This window comes from Emys orbicularis, chromosome 9 (assembly GCF_028017835.1).
Source record: "Emys orbicularis isolate rEmyOrb1 chromosome 9, rEmyOrb1.hap1, whole genome shotgun sequence".
Taxonomy (NCBI): Eukaryota; Metazoa; Chordata; order Testudines; family Emydidae; genus Emys; species Emys orbicularis.
In genome coordinates this window covers 91,032,417-91,050,999 of record NC_088691.1, presented here as the reverse complement: position 1 = coordinate 91,050,999, position 18,583 = coordinate 91,032,417, and the positions used below count along the sequence as shown (strand labels likewise).

The 18,583-nt window shown below is 40.1% G+C and overlaps 1 protein-coding gene across 1 annotated transcript; it reads right to left on the bottom strand.

Moving 5' to 3' along the window:
- Positions 1 to 916: 916 nt before the first annotated feature.
- CLDN11 (claudin 11) lies at positions 917 to 15,575 on the bottom strand. The gene is made up of 3 exons (XM_065411259.1): positions 15,350 to 15,575; positions 12,247 to 12,411; positions 917 to 1,149 (listed from the first exon to the last, which is right to left on the bottom strand). The coding sequence occupies exons 1-3, from the start codon at positions 15,573 to 15,575 to the stop codon at positions 917 to 919; spliced, it is 624 nt and encodes a 207-aa protein (XP_065267331.1).
- Positions 15,576 to 18,583: the final 3,008 nt, after the last annotated feature.

The following is an 18,583-nucleotide window of genomic DNA, read 5'->3' as shown; positions in this document are numbered from 1 at the left end:
TTATTGTACAATATTTCATTTAAAGTACAAAGGCATCATCAGTATTCACTGGAATTTACTGTGTTTGTAACTGGTACATTATACTGCATGTTAAAAAAAACGTCCACTTTAAGGATGCAAGTCAGAACACAAATTAATTGGAATAAAGAAAAGGAAGTTTAAAAAAAAATCAATGTAAAAATACATTTTTTTAGTAACTGATCTGTACCAAAAAAATAAATGGATAGTGGGGATTAGAGCCCCCTCATGTCATTTAAAGCTATATACAAATGCACCATTTACCTTGTAATTCAAACCTTTGGGTTTCATTTCCTTCATACTGATGAATTTAGAAAAACATTGTTACTAAAATGATCAAATTCCAAAAGAAGTATTTACAGAGAAAGGCAAACAACCTTCCCTCCACCCCCAATCTTACAAAAGAGAAACATTTGTGTGCCTGGAATGCACAGAGTCTCTCCCTGTCCCTGCCCTTTCCATCCTAACTTTGCCAAAGAAGTGACCTTGAGTGGGGGAGAAGCTTATGGTAATGCATTCAGAGAAGCTATCTGAGTCACTTTAACAGTGGGAAAGTGTCTCTTTTCTTCAACACTCCCATAATCGGGGAGCTGGAAAAAAAGAATAACTAAACAACCACCAGCTAACGTGGAACTATCCAAGAGCATCATAAATGCAAGAGCTTAGGATGGATAATCAGCAAGAAGTAAATGGGGAATGGCCTGGTCTGAGTTGCTAGAGGTTTCTTTTAAGGGAAAAGTGGGGGTTTCATGCTTTATCAGGCACTCATGATGGGTTTTTTTTAAATCCTCTACTGTGGAGCTTGGCAATGGTGTATGACAGTACAAGCAAACCCAAAGCACCCAAGTCCACCAGTAAAAGCATGTGATGATGAAGGCTCTGGGAGTCTCAAGGTTGCTTATACATGAGCACTCTTAGCATGGGTAGGAGAGCTGGATCCCGACGCGTAGTAGAAACGATTTTCACCAAACGACTGAGCATCTCCTGAGCAACAGACGATGACGGAGCCACCAAAGAGGCAAAGGGCAGACCCAATCCAGCCAGTGTAAAGGGAGTATCCGAAACTCACAATTGTGGTCTCACGGTGAGCAGACACAGGGAACCAGATCGTTGCGATGATACCACACAATGCTGGGGAGACATTAAAAACAACAGTAATTGCAGCACATAAATCCAGTCCAATCATAGATGTAGTCATGTGAACTATGAACAAATGTGAGGCACAGGCTTCTGCAGCTAGCCTGATCACAAGACAGACTGAGCAAATGCAATTCCCACCAAAGTCAATAAAAATGGCAATGTACTTAGCAGTTCAAGCACTGAGTCTTGATCCTGCATGGTACCTCCTGGGAGACAGAAAGTGCCCTTAGCTTCCACTGACATCAGTGACCTTCCAGGAGGGTACTGGGCACTTCACTGCAAGTTTGGAAGGATTCTGTTTTCAGTCCTTTAGGGACCTGGCAGATCACAGTAGATTTTACTGCTAGAGACCTTTATCCATTGGCACATTTTTGCAGGAGACTTAAGACCTGAGGGTCACTCACCATTGTTTAACAATCAACATTCAATGAATGTCAAGATGTGCAACAGATTCAGGAATAAACTTACAGATCACAATATTTCACAATATTCACTTCTTAATATTTCAGTTTTAAGCAGGATGGAATAGCAAATTCCTTTTCAGGTCCTCACTCTCTCTTCCTATCAGTTAATGCAGCTTCCTCTATCTATTTTGATGGTTAACAATGAAACTCAGGTTATGATCCAGTTGGGGGGGGGAGAGGGGGAACATTGCCAATATTTATCAGTTCAAATTTAACCCTTTCAAGCCTATCTACAAACCATTAAGTGCTACTAATGAAAGTCACTTGGCCAGTAAGTTTAAAAGCACAATAAGAGAGGAAGAAACAGTGGGTATGAAATCCTGGCCCCACAGAAGTCAATGACTTCTGACTTTAATGACTTCTTGCAATTGACTCCAATAACCGCTAAAGATAAGCAGTGAACTACCCATTCTTCCAAGTTAACTTTTGGGCTGTTGAGGGCGGAGGAGAGTGGTTATACTTTGAATGGCTTTTGAGGCCTTACTTTGTTGCTTTTAGTGCTGAAGAAAACAAATAAAGACACTGGCATCTGACTGGTAAAATGGCATTAAAATGCATAATATCAATAGACAATCCAACCAGAACTCAATATAGCAAAACACTTGGAGCCTGACACTCATTGCCCAGCAGCTCATGTACACCAGAGCAAAGTGCTACCAGATCAGAATGACACCCATTTTACACAGATGTAAATAAATACACAATCCCAATCCTAGTGTCTCAGCAGATTTAGTAATACTATTGACATGAAAACCATCCTCCCAAAATACAGCCAGTTGGTATTGGTCTAGTTGAGGAACATGACACTATAAATTATGCAGGGAGTTTCCAATTGGTGCTAGTAAATAAGTATGATTTTCTAAACTATTATTCATATCAACAAATAAAGAGTAACTAGCCTGAATATTTTACAGTTAGTGCACATAGAATACATTTGTGCGTAGACTCCATAGGCCATTGACAAGGTAGGCAAATTAATTCTCCTTTTGCTTCCCTCCATTTATCTACTCCAAGCTAAGGCTATATTTAAGATTTTAAAGATCACATTCAATAGTTCAGTTACTTTCCAAGGTCTAGCTCCCAATGAAGTCCATGGAAAGACTCCCATTGACTTCAGTGAGAGCAGGATCACACAGAATGCAAAATGACGCTATTGTGATATATACAGATGTTAAAAATCACTGCTACCGATTAGAAAAGAAGCTAAATGGGCCCTTTTCATAAACGCACCATAGAGGTTAGAGTATGCAGATACTTCATAGTCCTTTTATATTGCATAGTAGAAGGAATATTTTGCACTTGCAGTATGCACTTGCATAACAGAAACCTGTTGATATTCACCCCTTCTTGTCAACTGTTGGGAATAGGCCACATCCACCTTGATTGAACTGGCCTCGTTAGCACTGACCCCCGACTTGGTAAGGAACTCCCATCTTTTCATGTGCTGTAATATATATACCCGCCTACTCTATTTTTCACTCCATACATCTGATGAAGTGGGTTTTAGCCCACGAAAGCTTATGCCAAATAAATTTTTTAGTCTCTAAGGTGCCACAAGGACTCCTCGTTTTTGCAGAAACCAGAGACTTGCACTGTCTGTGTATTCAATGTGTGTAGTTTAGATGTGACGGGTGCAGCCTATTTTTCCTTGAGAAAACAGTGAGTGTGCCCTCCCTCCCCCATTGTCCTTCAGTCCCTCTGTGGGTTCTCATGAACCTTATCTTCAGTATTTGAACTAAGTAACCAGCCGAAGGGGTGGGAAACTGAAGGTGGGAGGATAAAAGCTTTCTAGGAGAGATCTGAGCGGAGTGGAAGACAGAAAGTAGGAATATCCTCACAGGCATTTAAAGAACACCAAAAAAACACTTGCCATTTGGTGCAATCTGATGCATTCCAAAGACAACATATAGAAGTTTAATTAGAACTGGAAGGATTAGGTATTTATCGGTAAATGTCAGTTTCACCATAAATACACAAATTGAGGAAAAGTAAGAAAAATGCTGCTTGACAACATATTAGAGTTTGATTTAAGGATATTTACTTTGTATATTTTGATGTGATGTTGACAATTTGTGTATTAACAGTTATAAAGCTTTAACAATAGTCCTTGAGATTTAAAAAGTTATTAAATAATTATTGTCTGACCCCACGTTGTCTGAGCCTCCCATAATTTCCCACAACTGTGAACATTTAAATAGATAAAAATTGAAAAAATGCTTAAAACACATCATTCTGCAGCTACTGTGAAATTTTTAATTGAAAAGAATGTTTAAAAATAAACATCGATTTACCCATTAAAATGATTTAAAATAAAAATTAAATTCTGCAAAGCTTAAGTATAGTTATGGCCCAAGGATAAAAGTCATCCCTGGAATGGATGATTTGAAGGTATTCAGAAATAAGGCAAATTCCACAGGAGGCAGAGAAAACCCATCTCCAGTTCAAACGTAAAAGCAATATCTATTGGTAAGCAAGTAAAATTTATGTGTCAGATCCTCAGCTGAAATAAATCAACATAGCTCCACTGATTTATGAGCCAAATTCTCAGCTAGTGTACATCAGCATAGCTTAACTGACTTCAATTGATATGAAAACTATATGCCTCCAACCCATAAGAAGAAAATCCTAACAAAACTCTCGCCTTTTATTCCTATTCCTTAATTACAAACTATGCAGGTTAGGACTGATTCTCTTCTTGTTTGTACTAGGAGCAATTACAGGGAAGTCAATAGAGTCACCCCAGAGTAAGTGAGCAGAGACTCGGGCCCCTTTCTCATTATTATTAAAATACTCTTCCTTGAAAGGTTAGCAATATATGCATTTAGGAAGTGCCTCACCACTCAGGGCACCATAAAACATACTTCAACATAAACATAATATAGGCAAATTAAAAACACTCTCAGAAAAATCAGAATAAGCAACAAGAAGGAATCAGCTGTAAGGGAGAAAGTCCAAAAAAGGAATGGAGATGGGAAAGATAAGAGGAGAGATGGACAACAATATTCAGGTTAAAAAATAGCTTGGGGGGAAAAAAGCTCAGACTTCTTTTTAAGGGGTCAGAGAAAGGTGAGACAGATTTTAACTGGGGAGCAAATTCCGCTTCCCTGTGGGGGAAGATCTATAGAATTTAGTAGGGACAGAACCAACAGGGATCTATAGAAGTTACTCTAAAAACCTATAGAATTAAACAGAAAATGAGATCCTTTTTCTGGGCTTTTGTACCATCCTGTAGGATTCTATAACAAGGATTGAAATCTATTAAATTCTACTGCAGAGGGGTTTTTTTAAATGAAGTTCTATAGGATTTCTTCATAAATCATAAAACTTCATAACTTCATAAAGTTGCAGGCATGGTACAATGGCTTTCCAGTCTACAGCATGATTGTGATGCCTATGAAGTAGTTGGTGTGTGAACACAGATGTCCCCAGGTTATAGAGGAAGTTTCAAATACAGCCAGAGGCCACACCCTTAAGGGCTTTAAAAGCCAGTAGTGACCAACTGAAAAACAATGCAGCACTTTATAGGCAACCAGGGTCAAAAAATACAGTTTGGCATAATATGATCATGGCTGTTGAAAGCAGTGAGAAAACATGCCCCTGCATTCTGAACATGCTCATTGCTATATGAGTTCATAATAATCACCCTCACTACGGGTCTATCATTGATCCTGCAAACACTGAGTGCTCTTAACACCCACTGAAGGCAATAGGAGATGAGGGTACTAGGCACTCACAGGATTGGGCCCTAAAACAATACTTCTTTATGGCTCATACATCTAAGAAGAATCAATCTGCCAATATTTTATTTCCTGCAGGAGCATGCTGTGCTGGACTCAGTCCTTGTGGCTATCAGGGAATCAGAGCAAAACAATAACAAGACTATGGCAGAGTTACAGATTTCCACCAACCGTGTTAAAAGATATCTTGAGGCTGTGTCAAAAATTAAAGTTGCAAGGGGAAAGGTGGGGAAAGAAAAAGGAAAATTGTTTGGTTAAAACAGAGAACTAATGAGTGACTCTGTCCAGGAAAGCAGAGATTGCAACCCCAATCGCTGCAGTTATTATTAGAGAAAATATTTGTTTATGGAAAAGAGAGGAACATTTGAAGGATGCTAATAAAGCCAATAATAATTTTGAGCCTCCCCAAAGAGAAAGACCCAGTGGATTTTAAAGGACATTTTGGGGGGAAAATTGGAATTTGTCCTGCATGTAGGTCAGCTTTATCTGATTCTTACAAACAAGAAAATCCATGAGTTTCTAATGTTTTCAAACATGAATGTATCAACTGAGAATCTGCAAAGCCATCTGATGGCTCATGTAAAAAGCTTCTTTGTTGCCCACAAAGGGTACAATCATCTTTTCTTTTCTGTCGGCACTGGGTAAAAAAAATATATTTATGTCCATAGACTATAAGAGCCTTATCCTTCCAGACCTCCCCCCCCCCACAACACAGGACAGAAGAAAACACTTGCTCTGATATGAGAAGAGCTCTCAGGGTCATCGAAACAATAACATCTCTTGTATATGTGGCTAAACTGTGTGCAAACCACCTTATTTTGATGTTGACAATGTTGGGAAACTCTGTGCAACACAAGCCAATCAAAGACACTCTATGGGTCAGTTTCACCTCCCCACATTTGGTTGTCACCAGCTGCCACCAGTTCTAAATGAGTCTGTTGATCTTGATGAGGGATGTGCTCAAACTCTGCTGGATTTGCAACACTTTGCATGGGTAACATTTCAATTTAAATCCCACAAGAAATATTGGGAAAGTACATGCCACAATTTCAATATTTCTACAAGTCAGCGGGCTCTGATTTTACTCTGGAAGTGACAGAGAGTAGGATTCAAGAAAACTTGGTCTGTATAGCAATGCAAGGAAAAGGCAGGAGTTTTTGTAGGCAATTTTTAGGCAGGATTCAGGGTTTACTGAAATAGGTTTCCCTACAAGCTGTCTGAATATAAACTGCCCCTATTTCTCTTTTCCTGCTAATACTGCCTAGGATTTTGACTAAGCCAGCCCATGACCCCTCACAAATGAGACTGGGCATTGACACGCAATACATTTATACTTGCTCCATCATGCTACTGTAAATTCACATTGTCATATCCTCCACATTAAATCCCAACCATGCCATTAATGTGTCAATTGGCCATGTACTTGCAGGGGTTCAGACCACTGCACTGAAACTCTTAATCTTCTGCATTATAAACTTAATTTAATTGGGTGGTACATTCATCTAAACAGGAAGCATAAAAGGGGGTTGGGGGCTGGTGAGGAGGATAGAGCAGTGTGAATCTAGCTTGACATATTGTCAAGGGGAGTGAGTCCCCACTATCTGCCTTACTCTGAAAGCATTGGAAAGTATCCGCAGAAGAAATAAGTAAAGACAGTGTATATTAAAACAGTGTTGTACTTGGGGAGGGAGAGTGTCACTACACAGGGAAATTTCCCTGAAATCTGCCTCAATATGTCTCCTGTTCTCTCCTATTCAGAGTTATACAGAGCGAGTTTCCATGATCCTCATTCTACCCAAATGGCAGCTTCCCAGTTCTTTAATAGAATTTTGGGGTTTCTTTTTATATTAAACACGTCTTTTAAAACAAAATGAAATTATTCTGGATTCCCAAAGGGGAAACAATCTGGAGTTTTCCTTTAGAGTGTGTGAGGATTAGCAGAAATTTGAGATTAAAAAATAAAAGGCAATCTTTCCTTCTTGACTGTGATAATTTTATTTTAAATGTGACTTTATAACATTCAAAACTATCAGACTTCCAAGAATGGGGCTATTATGAGAGAACTGGCTGACCCCAATTTAATCTTTTGCAGACTTTCCATTATTCAACATATAAAATAACCAATGTGGTTTTCAGTTGTCTTAATTTTCAATATCAGAATAGTAGGTTTTGGTTTTTTTTCAGCATCCTTTATTTCAGACCCCACCCAATCTACACTAGGAAATTGACCTTTTGTTATCAGCAATGGGTCCCCACAAAACAAGTATCAACAGTTTGGCTGCTAGTCTGTTTTTTGTTCCATCAACACGAGCAGTTTAACTGTTTTCAGCACTGAATCAGAGGGAATCACTTCTGACAGCTGTTTGCAGCAAGGATCAATTTCCTAGTACAGACGGGATTAAAGCAGACATAAAAATATACGTCAGCACGCAAGATAGAGAGGTGTGCACATGTACAATTGTTCTTACTGCAGCCTTGCTATTTTCAGTGGACATTAAATCAATGGAATATCTGAGCTCACTATTTTCCTGGCAAGTTTTCAGTAGTTATTTTAAATTCCATAATGTGTATCACAACCTCTGTTTTTCTTTTTAACAATTTCAGTGCTAAACGCACATCAATTTCTTAAATTAATAGGGATATTTACAGTGTTGGCAACTCTTGTGATTTCAGCTCAAGTTTCACCATATTTGTCTTTAAGCCTTTGTTCTAGGAGTCATGTGACTAAGTGAGATTTTTTTCAGCCTTCACGTAAGAAAAAAGTAAGTTTTTAGTCCTCATGGTTGTTCAAAAAAGTTTGAAAACATGAACCACAAAGGTTCAATAATCCGACAGCAAATAAAAACAAGCATTTTAATCCAATCTCATGATTTTTGGGGCCTGACTCATGACTGTTGAATGCTATGGGCTGGCAACACAATATTTGTTTTTCAGAGGAGAAATCATTAAGCTGCAGTAGTACCAAAGTCATGTACTGGTGTCCAATATTCACATTCCAAGGACACTGCCTGGCCAAATTTAGGTGTTGTAAAAATTAATTTTAAAAAGCTTATGATGCATTCATAATTTTTGTAATCTAACTAAAGCAGCTTTATTTTAAGCATTTCCCTGCAATGCCCACAATTGAAACATTGCAGCACTATGCTACTGCAAGAGAGCCAGAAAGTGAGAGTGATTTGAAACTGATTAGAATAAAAAGCAAAACTGACTACAGTAATATATTTTCATTGTTGGAACAGTGAAATGCACAGAGTAAGCAACGTTGTACTGGAAGGTGCTCTGCTAGGGCCAAAGGGATTAGAGCAGACAACATGAGAAGTAGAAAGCAAATATGTACGGTTTTAATCAGCTATAGTATTATTGGTAACATGGGTTAGGAAATTTGTTTATTTTTATTTATACAGCACCAAACATCTGCTAGGCACTTCAGGGCTTGATCCTCCTGAACACACTCCACTCCCATTGACATGGGTAGTCAACACCTTGCAGGACTGAGCCCTTACAGACAGTGGGACTGATTCTGATCTCATGTACACGAATGTGTATAAGGAGTTATTCCATTGGTCTCAATGGAGAAAAACCAGTGAGCGATCAGAATCATGCCTAATGAATATTAACTGGTCCATGTCATTTGAACATTAACACTTTCTTTTCTCAAAGGAGTTGCTAGGTTGGAAATTTACAGTATGTCTACTCTGCAGCTGGGAGTGTACGTCCCAGACAGGGTAGATAACACATGCTAGTTCAGCTCAAGCTAGCATGCTTAAAAATGGCAGTGTGGACAATGCAGCACAGGTGATTTCACAGGCTAGTCACCCGACTACAAGCCCACCCCACTCCCTGGGTCTGTGTTCAGGTGACTAGTCCGTGCTACTGCCCATGCTGCAAAATCCACACTGTTATTGTTAGAGCGCTAGCTCAACACAATTGATCTGTGTCTGTCTACCCTGGCTGGAAGCCACCCCCCAGCTGCAGTGTAGACATACCCTTACTTACTGTGACTGAGAGTGTGGTATTGCGGTGGGTGCTTCTATGGCTATGTATTTTGCTTTTCTCTGGATTTAAGGAGCCAGGTTCTCCTCTCATTTATATTAGTATGAATCAAGTGGAATTACACCAATGTAAAACCAGTATCAGTGAGTAGCGATCTGGGCCCAAGAAGCCTACCTATAAGCACATGGCACAGCACTGTTTACAATAAGAGATTTCAGTTCTTTGCATCATAGGCTAACACAACATTGTCATTGTAATTTGTTACCCGTTTGTCTGTCCCCTGCTCTCTGAGTGAAATCCTATCACTCAGTCAGCTGGCATAAGCTACTCAGCTGGAACAAACTCCTCACAAATAATGAGAAAGTAACTGAAATCTCAAGAAGAAAAGAATTATAAGCCAGACCCTTTTTCATCATCTGCAGATCCAGAGGGCCCTGATGCAGCCACAGGATTTCTGGAACCTACCCAATCATTCACATCCAGCTCTGCTTGTGACTCCTGTGTCCCAATGAGAGTGAGGCTACATTTTTCAACCAAAACTTTTTAGGTGAAAAATGCAGATTGGTGACACTGAAACATTTCACAGTTTTGTGTCAATTTTGCCAAATTGTTTTGGTAAAAAAAAAAAATTCTGAAAAAAATAGAAATGTTTTGTTTTAGCATTTTCAAAATGTAGCATTTTGATTTTTCAATACAAAATGACTTTTTGTTTTGAGATTTTCCTTTAATTTATTTTTTAAAATCTAAAAACATTAGAAAATGTTCCAAATCTAAACAAAACATTTTGTTTCAGGTCAGGGAAACATCTGCTTGACCCCAAACAAATTTTTGTGCCGACTTTTTGGAATTGGTAGTGAACCGAAAAATCCATTATTCAGACCTCTCTCGTCCCGATTTTATGATAGGGCTAGCGGATCCATCTCTACTCAGATTCACCAACCACTGCACCCCACAGAGCTGGGACACACAAGCCAGGACTATTTCCCCCCTCCTGCCTCTCCTCCACCAGGATCCCCCTCTGCCAAGCTTGGCTATTTTGGTGCTCAAGATTTTAGACTGTGGTCAGTGATAAGTTCACACATTACATTAACCCTCTATTTTGACTGCCTACAATAGGGATGGTCTGGCAAACCCATATAGGGCCTATATATCTGATTTTAGGGACACGAGTCACGACAATATCCTTCTAAAATCCAGATGCACTGCTATAGGCCCCGGTAGCACAGGCATGGAATCAGTCTCACTATACATTACATTATTATCCTCTGACCAGTGGCCTGTTAAATGACTCTGGGGACTCAGCCCAGTTCCCAGTGTGCCACACAGGGGCAAAACCTACCATCATACCCTTGTTGGAAATCTCAGGAGAGAGCCCAAGGACTGAGCAGGCATGGAGACTCCGTCTAGTTATGGAAGGGATTCCCTCCAGGTCAGGGATGAGAGGAGCTGCCCCTCTTCCAAGGACTTCGAAAGGACTTCTCCAGAGTGCTCTTCAAAAACATTAAGTCACATGGTGTTTTTATAGGTGCTTAGTTTTTGTTTAGTTTTTAGTTGCTGGAACTATTTACAAAATGAACGGCAAACTAAAGGCTAAACTCAGAACTGGAGGGGACTGTGACTGGAGCTGTTCTGCTGTGCTCACTCCTCTTTAACTGACTAACCCTTGTGCTCGAATCCCCAGCCCTGGCATGTGCTGCAGCCGTTCATCAGTTCCCAAGCCCCAGCACTGACTACCTCTGCTGTGGCAACTACACCCAGTGTTCACTTTAATTAAAAAAAAAAAAAAACTGCATGATGTCAGTGCTGGCTGCCACGCTGAGAAAGCCAACGACAAGGCAGAGCTTGCACAAAGAGGCCACTTTCCCTCGCCCCGCCTCCTCTGCTAAACAAACTGATAAAAACAAGGCACCAAGGCTGTTGTCGAGATGACGAGGCCTCAAGAATACACGTGTTACACTTGGGACAATGAGCTTCACAGTCCAATTCTGGTCAAAACAATCTCCCACTCAGTTACAGAGAAAGGGAGGAAATTGTGAGAGTAACTCAGAGTCAAGGGGGAAAGGACAAGACTGACGGGGCACGTAGAAAAGAGCTGCTGAGGTTATGTGGGCACATGTCCTTGCCCTCAACTTTATACCCTATCCTGTTATTGAAGCCAGTATGCCTGCAAGACTTGTACCTTCTTAATCCTGCTTTCCTCACCCTTGCACCTCAACTTATTTTTATGTGATTGCACCTGTGATGCTTCACAGGCACTGAGCTAGGACAAGGAAATTTGGGGCTAGTCTTTTTCTCTAAGCAACTTTGGGGCAATGGGCAGGGGTGCTGGAACAATTTTTATAGTGGGGGTACTGATGATGAAAACCAGGCATTTGGGGTTTGTTATTACTACTTGAAGCCGGGGGTGTGGCAGCACCCCCAGTTCCAGCACCCCTGGCAATGAGAATCTAATTCATGTCCCCTCTCTCCCCTCCCTTATCCCGCAAACATAGTAACACTACTGCAGGCTAGCTAGCCAAATCAATCACCCATGGGCAGCTGTGTATCTGTCACTACTGATCACCCTACTGTAGACTTGTGCTGGGTGCTTTACTTGGAGCAAGATGCCAAAGGACTCCTTAAGACAATGCACAGTAGGGTTTAGAAACCCTTCTCCTCCCCCCGCCATCATTCATTGCTTCTTTTATTTGTTCTCCTCCTCGTGTTTAAGCATTTGTTTTCTCCAACAGACTATGTAGTTAGTCCACTTGTCCAGACTGTGGTTAGGCCAAGCCCAGACAGCCATGTCTTCTGAGCGATGGATCAGGTAATCTCCTGCCTATTTAGTTTGTACAACATGTTATCCTTAAATCAAAAGAAGGGAAGTATGTCCAGGGGCCAGATGTGCACCTTACCCAAGAGAATGAGCAGGATTCCTCCCAGCTGGGAACGCCGGTACTTGGCAGCTCCAGGCTCATGGCCCATCCGAATACAGGGCAGAACAGTCAGCAGCAAGAGAACAGCAGGGAGGCCCAGCACTGTGGCAGCAATCATCAGTGCTCGGCATGCCTGGACATAGCCTGTTGACAAGGACAGGAAGCAGAGTCTCGATTAATAAACAAAAACAACAGGAGGAGATATTCAGCCAAACACTCCTATATAACTAACTACCTAACTACCAAGAAGCTGGGGAGCAGAGGAGAGGACAGCAAGGGAAGAATTTGGTGTGGGAGGAATTTTCCTAGGTTCCCAATCCCTAACACAGAAATGACCTGGTTAACAGCAGAAATTTAAAATGGAGGTTCTCAGACAGTGGTCCATGGTCCACACCACAAAACCCATCCGGGTGGTCTGCAAAATGAGCGCATTCAGGGTCATTTACATTCTTATAACTTAGGGATATAAAACCACCCCGACATAGCTGAGATATGGGACAAAACCCAATAGATCCTGAAGGGAGCATCAAGTAAGGAAATGATCAACTCTGTAACATCAAACCTCTTTCTCATAACCCTATGGTAGCCTCTCCTAGGAGGTATCTAGGGGTTTGGACTTCCAGCAGTGAGGACGGGCACTGACCCCCCACCAAATCAATGGAACTTCAGTAGATAGCTCCACTCTGTACTTCATTGTATAATATTCCAGTGCTGTTGAAGCCCCCCACACACAGTGGAGGCAAACTTCCAGAGGCTTTGATCAGCCGGGCTAGATCGGGAATTGAGAGATGGGCACCAGTTCTAACAAATAGGAATTCCACAAATCCCTAAGGCCAATATGGATATCAAGGGATTCAAGGGTTTAATAGGCTGAACCCCCTGTCACTTCAGCAGGCAGGTAAACCATGTCCTCTACTGAGCTTCCTGTCACCTATGCAACAACAGCCCAACACAAGACAGCAGGAGATCACAGAGCTCTTGTGAATGTAAGCGTCCCAGGACAAGGCACTTGTCATTTATATTTGTCTGTGAAGTGCCATACGCTCCTATTATAACTAACGAAGTAATTACATACATAATAATAATGCTAAAAATTGCTTTTGTTAAAAGGGTCACCTGTTTGGCTTTGGTACAAAGTTTGTTCCTATTGCTGGGAAGTCTCCTATGCTCCGGACACAGTCTTAATGGGATAGGGAGGTTCTAGGGGAAATGCACATATACTCCCAGCTCCCATTCCCATCCTGTCCAACAGAAGGAAATGACAGCACTGCCATAGGAGAGAGGATTCATGAGTTCAGGAACTCTGATTATACCACACAGTATATCTGCAAACAGTGCCTTGAATCAAGAGTCACAGAATTAATTATCATGCAGATGAGAAACCAGGGTTCAAGCATTTTCCTCTTCTTGGACATGTAGATTCTGTGTACATTTGAACATCTGCCTGAAAACAAACTCTTTAAAAAGTGCATGGTAAATGAGACTGAAAAGCCCTGTGTGATTTCAGTAGAATCGATCCCAGTTAAATATACACACACACACATTCATTTTAAATCCTTTCAACTCATTCAGTAAGAGGTACGGTGTGGATTTCAGCTACTAGACAAATCAGGATAAATTAGTCCCTGATATATACCCACTGGTATTTAAGAAGTTACTGCAAGATGTATTTTGGTCTGTGATATGTTATTTTTGTTGAAGAGGGGCATTATTTTCTGCTGCTGCTAAAAGATTTATTTACCTATAAATGAAAGTTTAATTGTACAACTTTTTTTCTTCAAGGCAGGGGTTTTCTTAGTGTCTTCTACAACAGCAAGCATATTGTTGGCAGTTTGGCACTATACTAGCAATAAACAAGAAGGAAAATTTACTAAAAACTAAGGCACAGGAAAATAAACAGAAATATAAGCTGAGTCTAATTAGTTACTATGGTGGTGGACACTACAAGAAACCCTGTGATCAACAAAATTTAGTGCTCTGCAACATTGACTGACTGACAATATCTGAAACAAATCCAGAGCCTTTCCACCTTCACTGAAACTCTCTTCAGAGCACCTTTTAAAAATGTGAACAAATAAGGAAAAACAATTCACTGAAAAGTGGCTGGCAGACCTCCTCCTACCCCTCCAGAATTGTAGGGAGGAGGTGTCTGAGAGTAGCTACACACAATACAGCCAAAGTCACAGAACAACAAAGAAGTGTTACAAAATTGATGGTGATGGAAATGGATAACGCTACCAGCTAGCTAAACTATTTACAGATGCCAAGATTGTACGAAGAATCCATATGCTGAGGTCCAGAAGTTTGGTTAGTTAGCACAAAGGGACATATTCAAACTTAGTGACACATCATGTTTAAGTTGGACTTTAGTGTGAAATTAGTTTAGCAAATTACACAATTAGCAAATATCAACAGTAATTAAATATAGCAAATAGGCATAACTGTATAATTAAAAGTTCAATATTGTATAGTCTTAATAGGAGCAGAAAGCACTTGAATATCAAGACTTAGTCTTCTAAACTAAAATCAGTCGTTAATAATCTAGTATTAAAAATTAATTATACTCATCAATATGTTAATACAGTAGATCTATATTTGTAAGAGCAGCCTATTTATTTATTTTAAAAACTTTAGTTTTTGACTTCAGATAATAAAGTTAATAGAAATAATTGTATAATTCAAAACTCTAGGCCATATCCTATTATTATAATGTATTGTTTGTATGGCAGTAGCACTCAGAAGACTCAGTTGTAGACCACGAGAGAGAGAGAGAGAGAGAGAGAATTCGTGTATCAAGAATGATAGCAAATAAGAATAAAAAATAAAATAGATCATTGACAGTGTAATAAAATAGAACCATACCTAAGACATAATTAAAATATTAGCCATAATCTATCTTTAATATTAGCTGTAACTATAGGATAGTATCAATCTAATAAAATTTTGAATTCTATGTGTATTATAATTAGTGGGTGAGATCCTGCACTGTTGAAATCAATTGGAGTTTTGCCATGGTCTCACTCTGGAGCAGGACTTGTCCCTTCATCTCTGTATCAAAAGGGAGACAGCGAGGAGCCCATACCTGGCAATATGAGGATGTCCACTAGTGGCTTGCAGTGATAGAGCCCTGTTGCCATGACACAATCTGCCCACAGCCCTTTGGATCCCAGCTCATCCATCTTCCTGCAAGTGGTAATGGTGTAGCCACAAGTCACGACCCACTCATTGGTGGCTGTTGTCACGATCACACCAATCCAGCCGACAAAACTAGAGACAAATCCAACTAGGTGCAAGCAGGTGGCAACCATGTTAAGCTGTCAAGCCAGGCAGCTGAAAGGAAAAGCACAAAAAGTAAAGAGTAAAGGGGATGACTGAGCTTTATAAGCTGGAGCAGCCTTGATGCTGAAGAAAACAAGTGCTGGGACCTGCCCTAAGCTGTCAGCAGGTAGCACTGGAGTTTGGTGTAAGCAGATCCTGAGTGGTGCTCTAGTGGCAGGGATGCCTCTGATCAGTTCAGCTTCTGGGAGTGGTTGGAACTCCTGCCAGCCCCACTGACAGAGAGGGGAGGAGTAACACAGGGAGCCCTACTTCTTCCAGCTAATCAAGAAGGAGCTGAAAAACAAACTAGCCAATCAGAGCGCAGGAAGGGGTGGAGAAGAGAAGGGTACAGAAATGTAGACTTATCCCATTCCTATTACCTTCCCTTGGGGGTCCTATGTTCCTGTCAGAGAACTAAACCCATCAGAATGTAATAGAGTTGAGTGTGGCTTTGCATTTTTATAAATACATTCTCTCTCGCGTGCACGCTAACTGAACTAATAAAAGGAAAGGCCAGAGCTTTAATAAAAAAAAAAATCAAATAGTTGGACTATTGGAAATGCAGAAGAAAGTAGAGGTTAAGCAACATTGTGGGGCTGACTACAGGTCATCACACTAAGACACTCCCAGTGGAATGGAGTCGGAGGGAGGGAATAGAGCTGGCAGATAAAGTTACTGGAAAGAAGAAATTGATCCTCTTACTAAAACAGAAGCTGTCTGTAGTAAGCAGCCTAGTGAAGATCAGTCATATTTTCCTTGGTATCTTTTCTGATGCCTTCTCTGTAGATGGAAAGAAAGAACAGACATGTTCCTGCACTACCTCTACTGTGCCCCAGTTCTCAAAGTACTTTGTAATTCAGACTCAAAATGACTCACTGATCCACTGTACAGCATCTTATTATTTCTGCTTCTGAATCATGAGACCCAGAATAACTGATTTTTCTCTCATAATTACTTAGGTTTGTACGTTTCAGGTTATTTATTCTGTAAAGAGAGGAGCAATACATTTTTTTAATGTCAAAGAAATAAAAATTCACTTTTCCTTCTTAGTCTGAACCAGGGTAAAGAAGGGTTGAGAGAGACAGGAGATCTTCCTATTCTTATACTTATTTGCAAAAAAGCATAAAGTATTTCCAATGCCAGCAGAGTTCTAGCAAAATTGTATAGTGCTGCAGTATCCAATGTTTGGAATCTGTCAAAGAGAAGAGTTGAGTGTAATTGCAATGCTTTGGGTCTGTACAAATAAAATGTGCCTGTGGAGACCACTAGTGGAATTCTTTTACCATTGCACTGTGTAAGGGAAGAATCTAATGTGAAGTAAGGTTACATCAAATGCTTTCTCCTCTTAATTTGTGTTTAGAGCTGTTAAAGGAAAGCATTGGAAGCTGCTCCCTACCTTTAAGATACTGATAATAAATTGCAGCCATGGGCTGCTCATCACTGTCATTCCAGTGGAGAAATCAGATTCATCTAATGAATTCAGATTGATCAGAGCAGGTCTTACTTGGCACATAGTTTGTTAAAGTGTGAGAAATCATGCCCCGTGGCTATAAAGAGATGAACTAGTCAACTTCTAACAAGAATCTCACCTCCAAATTCTTCATTTTTCAAATCTTAGAAATAAGTATAAAGAGAGAAAACATGAATTTGATAATTCATAAAGGTTTTCCCTGTCAGATATAGTTATTTTTCAGCTTTGAAAAATATTAGAACTTCAAGTCTTCTTCTAAAAGGTCTTTCAGCCCTACACCTCAGCAAACGAACTACACAAAAGCACAAGAACTAACAAGACACATGCTAACCTTCCCCTGTCAGTCACTTTACTTTTTATTGCATCCCAGCTCCTATTTGTATGTTATTTAGATTTAAAGCTCATTGGGTCAGGGGCTTTGTCTGTAAAACAGCTGCTAGCACATTGTGGGTACTATATAAACAATAATATAAGGTTCAGAATGAGGGGGGCTTAGTAAAAATACATATTTTGTGGTAGGTTTAAATTAACAAAGCTGTTGCATATGGATTTCTGCGTTGTTTGGTTTGACATGGCTAAGTATGAATTCTTGTTTGTATGCTGTCCAGAATTTGTGGTAGATTTCATAAAAAATTAAGGATTTGAGAAAAAAATGTTGGTTACAAAGGAGTCAGAGCACAAGAAGACCACACCTTCTAAAAGAAATCCTTCTGTGGTGGTGGTCTCTTTATTAGATGGGACTTGTGAAACTACAGGAAAATTAACCTGAAAACTATAGACTTCAATTAAAACATGCATAGGTTTCCTTGATCTGTTATGAAAGTGAGTAAACTCTAAAAAATGGAAAGTCACATTAGGAGATGAGCAGCCCAGAATTGCAGACAATAATAAAAATACAGCTTTATACCCCGATCCTGCAAAAGCTTCAGTGAGTAGACCCATGAGTACTCATGGTAGGAACTGCACGTTAGTAAATATTTGCAGGATATGGTCCTTAGTCTGTATATAGCCTTCCTGGTATGAGTAGTTGCCATTTCTGAGACTACTGTTGCTAGTGGTCACCTTGCTGAGAAAGGCTGGTAATGTGGAAGCTTCCGTGACCAACACGTTTCTGACTCAATAGCTAACAGGATTAATTTCTCTGGGTTTTTGCCCTTCCTATTTAGTTTCCCAGGGCTGTCTTTAAATTCTCCTAAAGTGTGTTAAAAGGTAGGCGATACCAAAGACATTTTTTATAGGACATCCTTTTAATTTCTTTTGAGATCGTAAAGAAAGGATAACATACTTCCCGTTTTAAAGTAGCTTTCACATAGACAAGGCTCTGGCATTGAAACACTTATTATGTGTATTAGGACCTAGAGTCCCCAGCTGAGATCCGTGTCTCATTGCACTAGGCACCATATAAATGCATAGTAAGAGACAGTCCATCTTGGAAGAATTTACCATCTAATTAGACAAAGATAAGGATGGGAGGGAAAAGAGTCAGAGAGGTGAAGTGACTTGCCCACAGTCACATAGCAGGTCATT